Here is a 20261-nt window from a genome sequence, read left to right as displayed (position 1 = left end):
CGGGACACCGGGATACAAATGATGACCGGGACCCGGGACACAGGGAATATAAATGACGACCGGGACACAGGGACACAACTACAACGGGGACACCGGGGGAAACAGGGGGATAACCTGACAATCTATTTATATGCAAAGACAATGGGACAGCAAAGAATGTTGTATATTCGCAAGTTTTACGTAGTTAAAACCATATATATATATATATATCTATATTCACAGGTGGGACATAGGGACACAACTACAATGGCGCGTAACTATTATGGCGCGTAACGACTTACGCGCGCGGGGGGGCTTGGGGGGGGCGCGAAGCGCCCCCACCAACTAGGTGTTGGGGTGGCGCGAAGCGCCACCCCAACAGCTAGTATATATATATATATATATATATATATATATATATATATATCTATATATATAAAAATAAGTTGTCTGTCTGTGGATGGATGGATGGATGTGTCAGGTGACGTCACCTGAAAAAACTGGATTAGGTGACGTCAAAACTGAAAAAACTAAAAAAAGGCAAAAACTACAAAAAAAACTAAAAACTAATAAAAAAAATAAAAAAGCTAAAAAACTAAAAAAACTATAAAGGTAAAAACCAATAAAAAACTAAAAAGGCAAAAACTACAAAAAAAAACTAAAAACTAATAAAAAAAGTAAAAAAGCTAAAAAACTAAAAAAACTAAAAAAACTAAAAAAAGGTAAAAAACTAAAAAAAATAAAAAATAAAAAAAAACTAAAAAAAAGGAAAAAACTGAAAAATAAGCTAAAATAAAGGTAAAAACCAATAAAAAACTAAAAAAAAAGGAAAAAACTAAAAATGACGACACTCAAAGAGAAAAAAAAGGCAAAAACTACAAAAAAAACTAAAAACTAATAAAAAAAATAAAAAAGCTAAAAAACTAAAAAAACTAAAAAAAGGCAAAAACTACAAAAAAAACTAAAAACTAATAAAAAAGCTAAAAAACTAAAAAAACTAAAAAAAAGGCAAAAACTACAAAAAAACTAAAAACTAATAAAAAAATAAAAAAGCTAAAAAACTAAAAAAACTAAAAAAACTAAAAAAAGGTAAATTTGACAAAAGAGGGAATAGTTGTGGGAAAAGTGGAAGTCATGGCCAATTGTAGAAAAAAACTAAAAACTAAAAAAAAACTAAAAAAGGTAAAAACTAAAAGAACTAAAAAAGAAAAAAATAAATGACGACACTCAAAGAGAAAGCGACCAGGACAAAAGGAATATTCGATTAGCAATCAACAAAGCACCGGGACACAGGGAGTATAAATGACGACCAGGACAAAACTAAAAAATCTAAAAATCTAAATAAACTAAAAAAGAAAAAAAAAGGAAAAAAATAAAGGAGAAAAACAAAACTAAAAAACGAATGTATATACAGACCGGTACACCGGGATACAAATGACGACCGGGACACAGGGAATATAAATGACGACCGGGACACAGGGACACAACTACAACGGGGACACCGGGGGAAACAGGGGGATATAAATGACGACCGGGACAAAAAAACTAAAAAGAAAAAAAAACTAAAAACTAATAAAAAAACTAAAAAATCTAAAAATCTAAATAAGCTAAAAAAGAAAAAAAAAGGAAAAAAATAAAGGAGAAAAACAAAACTAAAAAACGAATGTATATACAGACCGGGACACCGGGATACAAATGACGACCGGGACCCGGGACACAGGGAATATAAATGACGACCGGGACACAGGGACACAACTACAACGGGGACACCGGGGGAAACAGGGGGATGTAAATGACGACCGGGACACCGGGACAGGGAATGGTCGATTAGCAATCACCATCAACAAAGCTCAAGGGCAATCATTAGAATCATGAGGTATAGATCTGAATACAGATTGTTTTCCCATGGACCATTATATGTTGCATGTTCAAGAGTCGGTAAACCTGACAATCTATTTATATGCAAAGACAATGGGACAGCAAAGAATGTTGTATATTCGCAAGTTTTACGTAGTTAAAACCATATATATATATCTATCTATATTCACAGGTGGGACATAGGGACACAACTACAATGGCGCGTAACTATTATGGCGCGTAACGACTTACGCGCGCGGGGGGGCTTGGGGGGGGCGCGAAGCGCCCCCACCAACTAGGTGTTGGGGTGGCGCGAAGCGCCACCCCAACAGCTAGTATATATATATATATATATTTCTGATATAAAGCCCATGCTACCTTTTTTTAAAGCCATTCTGAAGGCTTCTTAGCCCCTTCCCTTTCCTATAAAATGTCCTTTGTCATTCCTCTTTTGGAAATCTTAATCAAGAACCAGAATTTCCGATTTATAGTTTTTAACCGTTTCCCTGGTTTGGCTGGTACACACCCAATGAAGTCCAAGAAAATAATCTTAACCAATTTTGGCCACTACAAATAATATACATGATAGCCTGAACCAATCCAAAGATACAAATGGGGCTCCATTATTTTTTCATAAAACTGTCTAAATCATTAACAAACAAGGAGAAAAGCTTTGGGGATAAAGTACATCCTTGTTTCACACCCAAATGAGACATAACTAGTCTAGAAAATTTCCCCATCACCTTTACAACAAACTTCACCCTCCTATACATAGCTGCTATTATTGCTACAAAACAAGACAGCAAGCCTATTTCTAAGTTTCAATTAACAACCTTCTATTTACTGAATCAAAAGCACTTCTCAGGTCTAAAAAGATACAAATAGCCAACCATTTTTCTATCTCAATATTTCCAAAGTAAAAATATGGTCAATAGTGCTGAATGTCAATCTGAATCCCACTTGTACTAGACTCAGTATTTCCTCTTTATCTAACCAATCTCTTAGCCTAAATTCTGAAACCTTATTTGCACATTAGGGGAAGGGGGGGGGGGTGCATTATATCAAATACCTAACCTAACCACCTCTATATATAAATATTAATTTAAATGTAATTGCATCATAGTTTGTTTCACAAAAGAACCTAACTTTACTTATTGAGTGTGTTCTGAATAACACACAAGTAACTAACAACCATATTGATGCATAGCTTAGATTTTTTGTTATGCATTGATGTATACAATTCTTCTCAATTCCTATTTTGATAGCAATACATGAGGGTTTGAGTTTCACATTATTTTGCATAATTGGACAGCCTACTAGTTTTGACCCTATTTTCTAATATAGCAAGAAGTTAGGCCTACTTAAAAAAGAAAAAAATTGTATGCTGACCAATGGTCAGCATTGCACAGCAAGTGATATCCTGATTCAATGTCTGTAGCTGGGAGTGTTAAAAAACATTGATTCTTCATTTGAGTGCAAAAAACATTTGATTATTCTTAAGTTTTTCCTCTAAATTTCTCCAGGTAGGCTAATCATTATAGCTAGATGTACTGTGGCTAAGCTTACAGAGTCACACCATTGACCCTTATCCCAACCAAAATAAGAGCAACACCAGGCCTTAAAATCCAAAGCTTAGGTTTTCAAGCCAGGAGTAGCCTACAAGAAACTTTGCTAGGAGGGCTCAAATGTATATATAAATTAATATTAAAAAGTTGTTACAGGCTACCAATAAACTGAAAAGTTTTTTGAAGAACTTCAATGAATTACAGGATTCAATCTAGCCAAGGCTAGCTTAAGTAATTATCATTGAATGTTTTAAATCAGCTTCCAGAGTAACACAGTGTTTCTTTCTGTCAAGTGGGATTGAACTAGCTTTCTTTGAACTATATACATTTTTTTCTGGACAATTAGACCTATTACTCACTCTAGGCTATGCCATCTCTACAAAACAATTTACCACTGACTTAGGGTAGGCTAGCAACTGTCCAAGGATTACAGGAATTTAATTAGAAGCTTCCTAAAGCAAGACCTGAAGACTTCACCCCCAACAAACTATTCAACCAAGCTTCTCTAGATATGCCCAGCAGATCACATTAATGCTTGAACTTTACCAATGAATTTTTTATTAAAAATCATTTTAAGGTCAAAATAAGATTGCTTACCATCACTGGTTCTTTGAACAATTGCAGTTCCATTCTCTTCACTGCATAAAGGCTCATAGTCTTCAAACTTTTGTTTGTCAGTCATCATAAAAGTTTTATATTATTGTAGTGATGATAATGATGTTAAGTTACTTAACTAAAGATGCTCGTTAACTATCTTTAGCAAAAGTTACTGAAAAAGTTACTTCGAAGTAACTTTTCTGTCGTTCCAGCTGCTAAATAGCCTCAGCTGGAACGGAAAAAGTTACTTTTAGTAACTTTTCCGTAACTTTTAGTTACTTTTTGTCTCAGCTGGAACACGCTCTAAAAAAGTGAATCAAACGCAACTCTAATTCAGTGGGTAGCATCGCAAGAAGAAAAGAATAATGCAGGGCAGACAAGGTTGATAGCTATAGTGCAGCATTCAACAAAGAGTGACAAAACTCAAAAGAAAAAAAAACCTCAAACAAGGCTTATTCAATTAATACAGACCTTGCCCATGGGGCTCATGGACTAATATGCTTCTTAATCTATAGGTAATGCTACCTGTAAGCAAGCCCACTTTATGCATTTTTAAGTTTGCTCCATGGAGGAGGAGGGTCAACCAGAAATGGATGCACTTCTAGGTTTAGCAGTTATAAGTGCTCTAAACTAGAAACTATGCTGCTTTGCAGCATAATTTTGATAAAATTCTAGTTAATTGACTTCCTGCTATCTTGGAAAGGGTTTAGGTTAGGAAAATGAGACTTTCAGGGATGGGTCTACAGGCTAAAGTATGTCCTGGGAAGGTATTTTGAAGTACCTACCTCTACTCCTTCTCCCTCTAGAGGGCCCTGACCTTTAAAAATATGTGTGTTATAAAAGTGAAACCTTGCAAAATAGATCTTCTGCTTAATTGAAGTACAACAAAATTGTTTTCAGCTTCATAACTTTGCTCAATTCCATTTTATAAGGCTTTAAAGATATGGAAATACATTTCCTAAATTTTAAGAACAGAAGGATTGATATGGCCCAATTTTGAAAATTTTTTTGAGTTTTTCAAATTTGAAGGTTCAAACAGGGGATGCGTTTAAATGCCTCCATTCCATTTTGAACTATACCATAAAAGGTAATAATTGTTTTTCAATGCCGGTGAACTAATTATGGAATATAGTAGCTTAAAAAACAGTGAAAAGTTGAATTTTTCTAAGGTAAGCAAGGATTTACACTTTTAATAGTAATATAGGATCAAATTTGACCAAAATATAAGCTGTCATGCACAAAAAACTGCGTTATATAGAGGAGGGGGGAAGGGGTATAGTTAGGGATCTCAAAATAACTTCTGGGGATAGACTTTAGCCTGTAGACACATCCCTGAAAGTTTCAATTCTCTAGCCCAACAACTTTCCAAGATAGCAAGAAGTCAGTGGACTAGAATTTTACCAAAAATTAAGGTAAAATGTTGTTTTGTCAAAATTTCAATAGGTATAGACCTGTCATGTAGGCAAATTTCAGGACCCTCTAGAGGGAGAAGTAGTGGAGGTGGGTACTTTAAAATACCCTCCTGGGACATACTTTAGCCTGTAGACCCATCCCTGAAAGTTTCATTTTCCTAACCTAATCCCTTTCTGAGATAGCCAAAAGTAACTAAACTAGAATTTTACCAAGTGGACTACAAAATACGTTAGAAATATTATGATTTGAGCTTTGCAATACACATGCAGATAAGTGAAGTTTAGTGGGTAAAGTAGTACAAAGCACTCCATAAAGATATGTCTTTGTATTTTAGGGATTTAGAGTTCAATCAACACCATCAAAGTGAATATAAGGAGGATCAGGGGAGGGTAAATTTATAGCAGCTCATATAACTGACTCACCAATTAATTAATTAATTAATTTTATTTTTCACCCACACAATACATGAAGTAAATATGGTGGAGTAAGAATAAATATAAAAAAAGCACAAAAAGAAAAACAATAAACACAAATAGTCAACAAAAAAATGGATGAGACAGTGGTGAGGGGATAGGCATGCAGAAGCTGTACTAGAGAGTTTTTTGTGAAGAATCTCGAACTTCAAAGTTATATCAGGAACTGAGAATTTTTTAACAAGAGTCCAGTTTTTTGTACAAGGAGGAAGATACAGAAGAAATTTGCAAAATTTGAAATAATTTATCCGAATTCTTTTTAAATTACCATTATTAAGAAGGGGAAAAGACCTGAAGCATAAAGGACAGAATGATCACAGAAAGTAGAATAAAGTTTAGCCAGTGCACATCTATTATACTTCCCTCTATTTGCAACAATTTTTGCATAACTAATCTGAATCTTTTTACTTATATCACAAACAGTACGCTGATGTAAGCTCGAAAGATTATTAGTAATAGAGATACCAAACCAATGAATACAATCAACAAGAGGGATAGTGAAGTTATTACAGTAAAGGGGAGTAGCATTAATACAGTTATAGGGAAGAAACTCACATTTATCTATATTAATTGAAAGTCCAATATCAGAGAAAGCATCAGAAACTATAGAGACCATATTGGAAAGACCCTTTTTGGAATGGCCAATCAGAAGCAAGTCATCAGCATACACAAGATAAGAAACATCCGCAAGACCAGAAAGATATGTACCTGAAATCTTAGCCAGTAAACTAGAAATACAAATCTTAAAAAGCATAGGGGACAGAACACCACCCTGCCCAACACCTCTTCACATTCTTATAATAGTGTCTGGTGCAGATCCTAATTGAAGAAACGAATTTGAATACACACCCAACATACCACTTGATGCCTTTTTTATGCTCCTTATGAATATAATAATTGCTTCTGCCATAAAGATTTTGCAAACAGATAAATTACCTATAGAGCAAAGCATATTAGTTCATAATCCAGGCAGGCAGCAGGGCAAGGTCTGTATTCTGATCAACTAACAATTCAACCAATCAGAATACAGACCTTGTCCTGCTGCTTGCAGGGTTCATGGACTAATATGCTTTGCTCTATAGGTTAATGTTATCTGTAAGAAAAATCAAGCATTTGTTTTGTTCAGATACAGCTGGCTAGTTTAAACTTGAAAGTAAAAGTGAACAATCTTGGATATTAACATTAATGGATGCATGAGTTTTATTTTACTTATCTTTTGACTTCCTATTATACAGGAATTACCAGGGACAACTGGAATTAGTATTTTAATTTCATTCACATTGTACAACCCCAACTTTTCTCTCAGCTTCAAAACTCTTCCCACTTTACAGATTTTTAGTTTGCCCCATGGAGGAGGAGGGTCAACCAGAAATGGATGAACTCCTAGAATTAGCATTTCTAAGTGCTATGGTATGGAAACTTAGACAGCTTTCCAGCTTAGACAGCTTGTGATGAAACTAAACAATTACCAGCAGTAATATTGTTTTGTCAAAATTCCATTTGGTATATAGATTTAATTAGGCAAATTTCTAAGGCATAAAAAATCTGGGGAGGCTTAATATAGTAGCTGGCAGTATCTTTTCCAGAATGTGTTTTAGTAAAGTTTTCTACCAAATGATTCATTAGTAAAGTTTTATTTTAGAGACAGCAAAAAGTAGCTTGTCTAGAATTTTACCAAAGGATTAGTTATCCATATAGTGCCATATATTTCTGTCTTTCATTAGCAAGCTATAGTCATGCCTACATTAAACTTGTTATGTTCTCTGATTGAAATTTGTATCTGCAAGCTATTGAGCATAATTTACATAATTTACTTGAATATATTATTGAAAGTATATAATAAGAGAAAGAAACATTAGTCACATTCTTGAAGCCTTCTAAGTAAGAACAGCTTGATATAGACTCATGGAAATACATAATAGGCCTACATATTGTGGTGTTTTCAGCATTACAACCCTGGGTGAAGCTTTCAGTTCAAGAGTTCAACCAAATTTTCAACCTAACAGTTTTGGCTTGAAAAATTTACTGTCAGGATACAGCTAGCTGCCATAACAGCTAACAGAATAAGATAACAGCTTTTTTTTTGTTTTTACTCTGAAAGCTTATTATAGCTTAAATTCCACACTAATCTCAATATACAGTTACATAAATTAGACTAATTTGAATTTTAGCACCCATACTTTGGATTTTTTATGCCTTTGACTTTTGAAGGAATTGAGCCTGTTCTTTCAGCTGTATAAAGATACGATATAGTTTGCAGTGGTTAAAAGTCATTATTAGTCCTTAAAAGTCATAGATTTTGTATTTCTAGGGACTTTGCTTGCACTCTCCCTACTAAACTCTGATTGCTTTATCCAAGTGTTCAATATACTGTTACACTTCTCTTAATTTGCATCAACTCTATTCCAAAATCGTTTGTGGACCTGCAATGGCTAAACTTACCACAGTTTCTGAGGATTATTTCATTAAGAATGGTAAGTTATGCAGTTATTGCTTTTTATCTTCCATGATCAATAAGTGGTCATAAAAAAAATGTAACTGCATATATACTTTAATCTAACCAATAAGAGCTGAGGTTTAAAAAAAAAAAAAATCTTCTTTGTGATAGAAAATATATCTAAACTTAGTTTATTAGCCTTAATTTTTAAGTTTTTTGAGACAAGTAATCATTTGGTAGAAGGATTTTGTGTCACTCTGTTTTTGTGTAGACATGAAGTTCAAAATATTACCCACAAAGTAGAGGTAGTTATGAGGCTTCAGATAGAAATATTAAATTATAGGAGGGGAGGGATAAAGTTAGTTGAATTCAGCTGCTTAACTTTGGGAGACTACATTTTAAGTTTTATATTTTGGAAACTAATGCAGAAGACCATAATTGATTGGTATTTTTCACTTTTTTTTTTGTAATTGTAAAGCTGTAAAATGTTTATCTTTTAGCTGGGTTTACTTACTCAATATTCAATTTTTATCTTATTCTAAACATTATTTTACATTTATCTTTATCTTAGATGTTCTATGCTAATAAATTTGGTTTGATATTTCAGTTTTTTTTGTAATAAAAAGATAATTTCAATTATATATGTAATATCAATCTATTTAATTTTTTTCACTTAACTAAAAATAAAGCAGTGGGATTCATTTATTATGCTTTATTGTTGAATATTTTATATGACTGTTCAATTTAACTTTTGTTTTAGAAGTTCAAGATGCTTTACCAGGCTGCAGTGAGAAGCCATTTCAAAGTCCAAGCCATCATTTGTCACCAAAACATGAAAATGTTCCTTTGCTTAATTCACCTAGCATTTCAGGGCCTGGTAAATTTGAATACAACACCCAGAAATTGGAAAAAAAATATAATTGCATATGTACTTTAGTCTAACCAATAAAAGCTGAGGTTGTTAAAAAAAAATTCTTCTTTTTTGATGGTAGACACATCTAAACTCAGTTTATTAGCTTTAATTTTTTAAGTTTTTTGAGACAAGTAATCATTTGGTAGAAGGATTTTATGTCACTCTGTTTTTTGGGCAGACATGATATTCAAAGTATTACCCACAAAGTAGGGGTAATTATGGGGCTTCAGATGGGAATATTAAGTTATAGGGGGGGAGGGATAAAGTTAGTTGAATTCAGCTGCTTAACTTTGGGAGACTACATTTTGAATTTTATATTTCGGAAACTAATGCAGAAAACCCTAGTTGATTGGTATTTTTCCCTTTTTATTTTAATTTTTTTGTAATTGTAAAGCTGTAAAATGTTTATCTTTTAGCTGTGTTTCTTTACTCAATATTCAATTTTTTTTTTTTATTCTACACATTATTTTAGATTTATCTTTATCTTAGATGTTCTGTGCTAATAAATTTGGTTTAATATTTTAGGTTTTTTTTGTTATAAAAAGATGATTTTAACAATATATATATGTAATGTCAATCTATTTAATTTTTTACACTTAAAAAACAGCAGTGGGATTTGTTTATTATTCTTTGTTGTTGAATATTTTATATGGCTGTTCAGTTTAAATTTTGTTTTAGAAGGTAAAGACGCTTTACCTGGCTGCAGTGAGAAGCCATTTCAAAGTCCAAACCTTCATTTGTCACCAAAACATGAAAATGTTCCTTTGCTTAATTTACCTAGCATTTTAGGACCTGGTAAATTTGAATACAACACCCAGAAATTGGAACCTAAATACCCTGACCATGAAGGTATGCTTCAAACTTTTTTGTTTTTGTACAATGAAATGTAATGGATAATATTTTGTTGGAAGAAAATAGGACAAGGGGGCTTAATCTTAAGATGAAACTTTGGTTTGATCTTCTTCCAATGTGTAGGTGTTTGCCAAACCGTTTTTATGGCCTTAGATGAACATATTCAAATTTGAATACATTCAAGTTTTCACTTGAAAAGTAGTTTGGCAAATATTGTTTTTCAAAAAGCTTGATAATGAGCATTAAAAACACATTTCTGTATTGTTTTTGTAATCCACATTTATAGTATGTACATTTCGTTTTAAATATATGTATAAATCCATCAATTATTCTCATTGCAAGTTGAATTTTAAATAAGCAGAATATTGACTGTTATGATCTGAACTGGTTACCACAAAAACCTTTAAAAACCTACAAAGATAAAAAATTCATTTTGCACCAGTGAAGTCAAAAGTTTTTATGGTTTGCCTGTAGAACAATTTGTTTTGAATATTTGTCTAGGAAAACATAATGAGTCCTCCTGTATTTAGAAATTAAAAAGTAAGTCATGACTTTCTTAGGTATGAAATTTTTAGAGTAGTTTGGGGTATTTACTCCCCCCTCCAGATTTATAAAAAGAATTCCTTTGGATAATAAGGGTTGGAAGGGTATAAAATAATTTTATGAAGTGGGTCATGTATAGAAGACTCAGAGAAGATTTGATGCGTCTGTTTTTGTTGTTTTCTCCCTCAGAAGGAAAACTTAAAAAATGGTAACATGAAAACTTATATCATTCCTAAATGAGTGTCACTTTACTTTACCCTTTTCCCCTAATTATCAAATGTATAGCCTAAATCATATATTCTTCATGAATTTTCTATACGTGACTTTTTCAGGGATTCTAGCAATATTGATGATTTCAAGCTACTGTAAAACTCATGGACAAAAATATATTATTTTGGCTATATATTTGACTATTAGGGAAGGTTTTCAGTAAAGTAAAGTGAACTTCTTACAGGAATTATGAAAGTAAGAATTCTTAAAAGCATTTTATTTTAATTTCATAGCATTTTCTGGGTTGCCCAGTTAAATATATATATATATATATATATATATATATATATATATATATATATATATATATATATATATATATATATATATATATATATATATATATATATATATATAATTTAGGGTATCTGAATGTATGGGAATGGCAAGGTTTTTTGAAACATATAAAGGACAGTATGTGTTTTAGAGATTGTAAGTAGTACTTACAATCTTCAATTATATACAAATTGTAAGAACAGTCAAGAATATTATATCAGATCAGATGGAATATAGGCCCCGATGGAATATAAGGTTTATATAGAAATAGTGGTCATGTAAACTCCAAAGGTGGCTCATTGGATTGGGAATCAGAAGTTCTTGTTCCTTTTTTAAGGGGACAAGTAAAAGTAGCTATATAATAAAGTAGCTACTTAAAAGTAGCTTTTATTAAAAATATATAAAGAAAACAGAAAAATAGAAAGTAATAAGATCATATAAAAATAAACAAAAGAAATTAAGAAATAACTTACTGAGCTATTGATAATATGGTAGTTGACCCTTGGAAAAGAGGGCAAAACCTTCAAAGCATCTATATTTTCTTTTGCTCTGATAAACTCCTAATCAGATCACAATAATATATAAAGAAAACAAAAAAATAGAAAGTAATAAGATCATACAAAAATAAAGAAAAGAAATTAAGAAATAACTTACTGAGCTATTGATAATATGGTAGTTGACCCTTGGAAAAGAGGGCAAAACCTTCAAAGCATCTATATTTTCTTTTGCTGTGATAAACTCCTAATCAGATTACAATGCTGAAGTAAATCAAAAGCTACTTTTTAACGCCAGTTGTTTTGGCTTAATGATAATTAATTCCCTGTGGGTTGACTATTCTGGAGTATCTTTGACTTGCCACTCTTGTTTGCAGTGATGATTTTATCCAGATTTATTGTTTTAAAGCAACTTGTCCTATGGATATTTTGAGAAGATATGAAAGTTTTTCTTTGTTTTGAAACTGTCAAATCAGTTTTGTAAAATTGGTATTTTTTTCAGAAGTCAAAGCTGAAAATGAGACCTTTGGAACAAAAGAGTTGAATCAACTTTCTAACCCTGATCATACCCCCAAGAACACCTTGTCTTTTTTAGAGCCTGTTGAAGACCCGGAATTCGGCTTCTATGAAATGGCTTCTATGGCATTAAAGAAATCAAGCACCTCTCCAGGTAAAAAAAAAAACTTTTTTTTCAGTTAGTACTGGAAATTAGCATTTGGCGAATTCCCATTCACAATGAGATATATTGATGTGAAGATTTTAGCAAATAGGCCTACCTCACTTGCTCACATAATAATTTCCAGAGCCAGCTTGATCTGGCATCAAACTTGTATTTATTTAAATTGTTTGAAATTTGGCTAAAGTGTGTTAATCAGTATGCTTCATTGTCATTCCTTGGCTTAAAAAAAAACAAAAAACTATTTAAGTATTTAAAGATTTATTTTAAAGAAGAGATTCTTTTATTGGGAGAGTGATTGCTGTAAAATGAGCAAAAATCAGATAATGTACCATATGTAAAACTACCTCAAATCAGAATGAACAAATAAATGAAATTAAAATGAACAGGAATTACGATAAATAAATCTTCATCAATAAATATATGTATTATGGAACCCAAAATGAACAAGAATTTCCTTCAATAATTGGGTCAAAACTAATTCATCAAATATATATATAATTTAGGGCATCTGTTTGGCAATGCAGGGGATTGCTAAGGTTTTTTGAATTATTTAAAAAATGGTATGCGTTTTACAGCTTTTAGGCTACAGGTCCTCTGTAGGAAAAATCAATAAAATAAAAATAGTACAATCAGTCCTCATTTCATTTTATTACTTTAATAAACTTTCCAAAAAATAAGTTTTTTCAAAGAAAAGTAAAGAGCTCCATTAAATCAAAAATGAGCAGAAATAAATTATTGTGAAAATTTTAAAACTACCACAAATCGGAATGAACAAATAAACGAAACTCAAAAGGAACAGAAACTATAATAAAAAATCAGCATCAATAAATATAAGGATTATGGAACCCAAAACGAACAGAAATTAACTTCATTAATCAAGTCAAACTCAAAACGAACAGAAATTAATAGGAGTTGGGCTAACTACCCCAATTCCTTCTCAAGGCCAGAACATAATTTGTACCTTACTGAAAAAAATTCATTTTAAATGTTTTCATTTTTTTAGCCTTAATAAATCAAAAACAATCAAGACTCAAGGAATTAAGATTAGCATCAAACAGTTCGTGGTAATGAACTGTAGTAAAGAGCAACCCGGCTCAATAGTAACCAAAACCCTAAAAAACGGAATTTTGATACCAATAGCTACATCAAAAGAATTGCATTTTAAAGCTGATTTTAAATATATAAGTTCCATCAAGTTTAGTCTTACCCATCAAAAGTTAAGAGCCTGAGAAAATTTGTCTTATTTTAGAAAATAGGGGGAAACACCCCCTAAAATTCATAGAATCTTAACGAAAATCACACCATTAGATTTAGCGAATCAGAGAATGTGGAATTTTGCATTTTTTGCCAGAAGGCAGATCACAGATGCATGCTTATTTTTTTTTTTTTTTTTCAGGGGTAAGATAAGATACGATAATATTTATTTTCAAAAGACTATCACAAGCTCTATAGAGCCGAATTCGCTTTATATGTCAGTAAAAGCTAAGAAAAAAACTCAGAACAGTACATTAAGTCAAACACTTAAAATTAAAAGGAATTAAAAAAGCAAAATCATCAAAGATAAAGGGCAAATCAGTAAACTTAACACTTAAATTACAAAAACATTGCAGTAAATCAACAAAGATTAAAAACGGCCATAGAGGAAAAGGGGAATTTGGCAAGTACATAATCACGAATTGCTATTAAGGTGTTCCAGAATAAAGGGTATAACACTTTTACGAAACCTTTCTGTAACAGTAAGGATCGGAGAGTAAGTTGGGATTGCTAAGGAGGCTGATTGGGGGAGTTGGAGTCTGATGGGATTGTGAAAATCAGGGAGTAAGTCCTCAGTACGGGGATTGGAAATGACTGATTTAGCGAAAAGCAGGCAGATTTTTTCCCTCCTTTCTTTTAAGGTGGTAATGCGTGCAGCTTTAAGGAGGAAGGAGTATGGAATTTTGCCTTCTTTGTAAATGATCCTGAGCGAACGCTTTTGGACCGACTCGATTTTGTCACCAAGTTCATTTGAAAGCTGCGAATGCCAGACCGGACATGCATATTCCAATAACGGCCTGATAAGGGATAAGTAAACACGGAGGGAATGTATCTTAGGACAATTAAATTTGTTTAGCAGCTTAAACATGGATAGTGAAACATTTGCTTGTTTACAATGTTGGAAACATGTGTGTCCCACTTAAGATCATTAGAAATTGTGACACCAAGAAGCTTAACATGTTTCACTAGCGTTTCGCTTGGGATCGGGTCGCAAAAAGCAGGAATAGATTTCAAGAAGTTGATCGTCAGTATCTATGATTTAGTGGGATTTACTGTCATATTTAGATTCTTAGATTCATCCAAACATTTAGTTAGGATTTCAACGGGGTCACTTTTAATATTCCTATCACATACTTCAAGGATCGACAAGTCATCCACATATTTCCATCTTTGGGGGAATTCCTTGCCAATTTCGTTAATCATGACAAGAAATAATAGTGGTCCCAATAAGGTTCCTTGAGGTATTCCACAGTACCTAGGGAGGGGGTTAGAGAAGGTATTTTTGTATTTTACAACTTGTGATCTGTCTGAAAGGAACAATGTAACAATATTTACTAAAAGTGGGTCAATTTCAAAGTTATCATGTAGTAAACGAATTAGGATAGTGTGGTCAACTAAGTCAAACGCTTTTTGGAAATCGATTAAAACCAGGTTTAGCCATACATTTGGTTTCTCTAGTTCACTTTGGATCGTGTGAATCAAGTGTACAAGGTAATGGGTGGTGGACGTTTTTCTTAAATTACCAAACCGTCGGATGTCAATGCGTGGTATAATTTTAATTTTAAGCCAGTCACAAAGGAACCCTTCGTAAAGCTTGGAAAAAAACTGGAGTGAGTGTAATAGGACGCATGTTGGTTATAGTCAGACTGGAAGATTTCCTTGGGATGGGTGTTATAAAACCTAGTTTCCAGCATCTTGGAAATGTACCAGATTTTGTAGTTTGGTTAAAAATATTAGATAAAGGTCCGGTAATTGTGTCTGAAAAGGCTTTAATCAAAATTCTGAGATATCAATTCTATTCAGCATAGTCGAAAAACTTTATAACTATGTCTTTGGGGACGACTTACGTCCCCACAGTCCCCATGGGAGGGGCAACAAGTTACAAACTTTCACCAGTGCTTACATATAGTATGGTTATTGGGAATTGTACAGACGTTTTCAGGGGGATTTTTTTGGTTGGGGGTGAGAGGTTGAGAAGAGGGGGATAGTTGAGGGAACTTTCCATGGAGGAATTTGTCATGGGGGAAGAAAATTTCCATGAACAGAGTGCAGGATTTTCTAGCATTATCTAAAAAAAAACAATGAAAAAATAAACATGAAAAAGTTTTTTCAACTGAAAGTAAGGAGAAGCATTAAAACCTAAAACGAACAGAAATTATTATGCATTTGAGGGGTTCACCTCCTTCTAATACGGCGCTCTTTACGCTAAAGTATTTTTAGTAATTTCAACTATTTATTCTACGGCCTTTGTAATTCAGGAGTCATTCTTAAGGAATTGGGACAAAATTTAAGCTTTAGTGTAAAGAGCAAGGTTCTGACGAGGGGGTGAACCCCTCAGATACGTAACAAAACATACAGAAGTTCGTTACGTAAGCTAACTCGTGAGTTACGGATATCTTTTACTAACTAAAAGCTCTAGTTGCATTTTTAAGTAACCAAAATATTGGAGGGCAACTAGGCCTCCTCCTCTGCTCCTTTTCTTCTCAAAATCATTCGATCAAAACTATGAGAAAGGCATTCAACCAAAAAAAAAAAAAAAAAATGCAAATTTCGTTTTAATTATTCATCTGCGGAGGGCCAAAATCAAAACATGTATTGATTCAAAAACGTTCAGAAATTAAATAAAAAAACAAGTCCTTTTAATTGAAAGTAAGAAGCGACCTTAAAACTAAAAACGAACAGAATCAGTATTTTACTGATTTAAAAAGTAGAGTTGAGCGAAAGAGTCAAACTTTAGCGCAAAGAGCGGGGCGTTGAGGAGGTAGCAGCACCTTTCACATTCGAATTAATTTCTGTCCGTTTTAAGTTTTAATGTCGCTCCTTACTTTCGATTAAAAAAACTTTTTATTTAACATGAATAATAAACTAACATTGAACATTAATTTGTATCTTTTGTTTTGTTTAGTAAAGTACAAATTAGTTTTGGCTTTGAGAAGGCATAGGGGTTGTGAACCTTATTCATGTTAGTTTCTGCTCGTTTCGAGTTACTTCGCTATTTAAAGTAATTTTTTTTTTTTTTTTTTTTTTTTTTTTTTTTTTTTTTTTTTTTTACTTATTGATACTGATTTATGGTAGTTGTACGCATGGTTTATTATTATATTTTATTTTTGCTCATTTTCGGTTTAATAGAATTCTTTACTTTTCGCTGAAAAACTTATTATGATGAAAAGTGTATTAAATTAATTTCTGCTTGTTTTATATTGACTTAGTCTTTTTAAGGGAAAAATAAAACAATAGTTTAAATGTTTTTGTTTTTTTTTCTTTTAAAATTCGTAGTACGCTAGAGAGGAGGTCTGATTGCCTTCTTATTACTTGAATCTTAAAAGGGACACTAGAACTTTCGTTTTCGAATCAAACTAGCTCCTTTAAAATTTCAATGATATTAGTAGCTATGATGGAGCAGCGCTGCCTATGGTCAAAAACTACAAAAAAACTAAAAACTAATAAAAAAGCTAAAAAACTAAAAAAACTAAAAAAAGGCAAAAACTACAAAAAAACTAATAAAAAAATAAAAAAGCTAAAAAAACTAAAAAAACTAAAAAAAGGTAAAAAACTAAAAAAACTAAAAACTAAAAAAAACTAAAAAAAAAGGAAAAAACTGAAAAATAAGCTAAAATAAAGGTAAAAACCAATAAAAAACTAAAAAAAAATGAAAAAACTAAAAAAAGGCAAAAACTACAAAAAAACTAAAAACTAATAAAAAAAGTAAAAAAGCTAAAAAACTAAAAAAACTAAAAAAACTAAAAAAACTAAAAAAAGGTAAAAAACTAAAAAAAATAAAAGGAAAAAAGGAAAAAACTGAAAAATAAGCTAAAATAAAGGTAAAAACCAATAAAAAACTAAAAAGAAAAAAAGGAAAAAACTAAAAAAAATTTTCATCTAAAAAACTAAAAAAAACTAAAAAAGGTAAAAACTAAAAGAACTAAAAAAGAAAAAAATAAATGACGACACTCAAAGAGAAAGCGACCAGGACAAAAGGAATGTTCGATTAGCAATCAACAAAGCACCGGAACACAGGGAGTATAAATGACGACCAGGACATAAGTAAAAAAAAAAACTAACAAAACTAAAAAGAAGGTAAAAACTACAAAAAAACTAAAAAGAAAAAAAAAACTAAAAACTAATAAAAAAATCTAAAAATCTAAATAAACTAAAAAAGAAAAAAAAAGGAAAAAAATAAAGGAGAAAAACAAAACTAAAAAACGAATGTATATACAGACCGGGACACCGGGATACAAATGACGACCGGGACACAGGGAATATAAATGACGACCGGGAGACAGGGACACAACTACAACGGGGACACCGGGGGAAACAGGGGGATATAAATGACGACCGGGACAAAAAAAAACTAAAAAGAAAAAAAAACTAAAAACTAATAAAAAAACTAAAAAATCTAAAAATCTAAATAAACTAAAAAAGAAAAAAAAAGGAAAAAAAATAAAGGAGAAAAACAAAACTAAAAAACGAATGTATATACAGACCGGGACACCGGGATACAAATGACGACCGGGACACAGGGAATATAAATGACGACCGGGACACAGGGACACAACTACAACGGGGACACCGGGGGAAACAGGGGGATATAAATGACGACCGGGACACCGGGACAGGGAATGGTCGATTAGCAATCACCATCAACAAAGCTCAAGGGCAATCATTAGAATCATGAGGTATAGATCTGAATACAGATTGTTTTCCCATGGACCATTATATGTTGCATGTTCAAGAGTCGGTAAACCTGACAATCTATTTATATGCAAAGACAATGGGACAGCAAAGAATGTTGTATATTCGCAAGTTTTACGTAGTTAAAACCATATATATATATATATATATATATATATATATATATATATATATATATATATATATATATATATATCTATATTCACAGGTGGGACATAGGGACACAACTACAATGGCGCGTAACTATTATGGCGCGTAACGACTTACGCGCGCGGGGGGCTTGGGGGGGGGCGCGAAGCGCCCCCACCAACTAGGTGTTGGGGTGGCGCGAAGCGCCACCCCAACAGCTAGTATATATATAATGACGCCACCCCAACACCTAGTTGGTGGGGCGCTTCGCGCCCCCCCCAAGCCCCCCCGCGTGCATAAGTCGTTACGCGCCATATTAGTTTTTTTGTAGTTTTTACCTTTTTTAGTTTTTTTCTTCTTTTGAATTAATGCTATAGCCAAGGTTCAAACCTGGAGCCTCTCGGACCTAGAACCTGAAACATAACGCTTTACCAGCTCAGCTACTTCGGCTTGAATACATTCGTTTTGATCAGCTTCCTCGGGTGTTGCCATTGTAGGTTCTTCAGTCATTTTACAATTAGAAATTACTCTTTCAACGGTCTTCTTCCAATTAAAAATTTGTCTTTGAACGATATTCTTAAATACCTGTGTCCTGGTCGTCATTTATATTCCCTGTGTCCCGGTCGTTATTTGTGTCCCGGTATCCTATTATGTAATTTCTCTTTGAGTGTCCCGGTCGTTATTTATATTCCCTCTGTCCCGGTCATCATTTGTGTCCCGGTCTGTAATTTCTCTTTGAGTGTTTTTTCTTTTTAGTATTTTTTAGTTTTTTACAGTTTTTCTTTTTTCAGTTTTCTTTTTCTTCTTTATTTTTCAGCTTCACTATGAAATACATATCGCCGAACCTTTGTTTTTTTAACTAAAATCTGGTAGGCATTGATGACTTTATCCAAGTCAAAATCCCAAACCCAATCACCATCGCTATCATTTTCAGTTTTGATATGTTTTGACTCTCGCTGTCCAGGTGGATCTTCATCTAACTGCGCGGTTTTGCGTTCTTTAGCCTCAAGCCTGTTTCCTTGCTGTTCTTTTGATTCCTCGGCACGCTTTCTTTTCTGACTCTCTCTATCAGCAGCAAGTTTTTTAGCATAGACTCTTTGAGCATCTTCATCGGCTTTTGCCATTGTAAGTTCATCAGTCATTTTAAACTTAAACATTAATAGATTTCTACGTGAACATATATGTCTTAAATATCTTTAATGACGTCACCGTCATAGCAAAAATGACGACAACTAACTTCATGACGTCAGTCGACACAGAAACATGACGTCACCTGACAGACAGACACACAGACAGACAACTTATTTTTATATATATAGATAGATTTCAGCGGAAATCACATCATCAATTTCGTTCGAAGTAATTTTTTTTATGTAGCCAGATTAGTATATGTGCGTGTGGCAAACCTCGTTTTTGCCATTCCACTGAGTACATCCAGCATCGCACTGACCCAAACACTTCAAGTTTTACTATGTAGTTTATCAGTGATTTCAACTTTTGCCGGAAGACACGGGCCGTAATGTCATGCCTATGAACCGCCGATTGTCCTTGAAGTAAAAGCTGCAGTATCTCGTCCCAAGATTGATTACATGTAAATGTAATAAATAAATCTGGACGACCATAGAGACGAACATACGCAATAGCATCTTGAGCATATTCATGCATATGGCGGGGACTGCCAGCATATGACGAAGGTAAAATTGTTAATCTTCCAACGTTCGTGGTATTACCGTCATTTATAACTGCATCTCGCAAATGAATGTATTGTTCAGAGCGGAGCTTGGTCTGATTCAGGTGGATATATAGCAAACGTTCTGATTCAATTTTAGCATGCATAT

The 20261-nt window shown here is 32.9% G+C and overlaps 2 protein-coding genes across 8 annotated transcripts in view; both read left to right on the top strand.

The window, feature by feature from the left end:
* Positions 1–20261, top strand: part of LOC136026093 (FGGY carbohydrate kinase domain-containing protein-like) — a 461793-nt gene that overhangs the window by 117748 nt on the left and 323784 nt on the right. The window lies entirely within an intron of this gene.
* LOC136026012 (uncharacterized) overlaps positions 4342–20261 on the top strand; it is a 110339-nt gene continuing 94419 nt past the window's right edge. For all 7 annotated transcript variants that reach the window (XM_065702165.1, XM_065702216.1, XM_065702206.1 and 4 more), the window contains exons 1-4: positions 4342–4513; positions 8196–8358; positions 9913–10083; positions 12172–12339. In XM_065702165.1, coding sequence (XP_065558237.1) covers positions 8313–8358; positions 9913–10083; positions 12172–12339 — 385 coding nt within the window. In that variant the 5' untranslated portion in view covers positions 4342–4513; positions 8196–8312. The remainder of the gene's footprint in view (positions 4514–8195; positions 8359–9912; positions 10084–12171; positions 12340–20261) is intronic.

This window comes from Artemia franciscana, chromosome 1 (genome assembly GCF_032884065.1).
Source record: "Artemia franciscana chromosome 1, ASM3288406v1, whole genome shotgun sequence".
Taxonomy (NCBI): domain Eukaryota; kingdom Metazoa; phylum Arthropoda; class Branchiopoda; order Anostraca; family Artemiidae; genus Artemia; species Artemia franciscana.
This window is presented reverse-complemented; position numbering and strand designations above follow the sequence as displayed.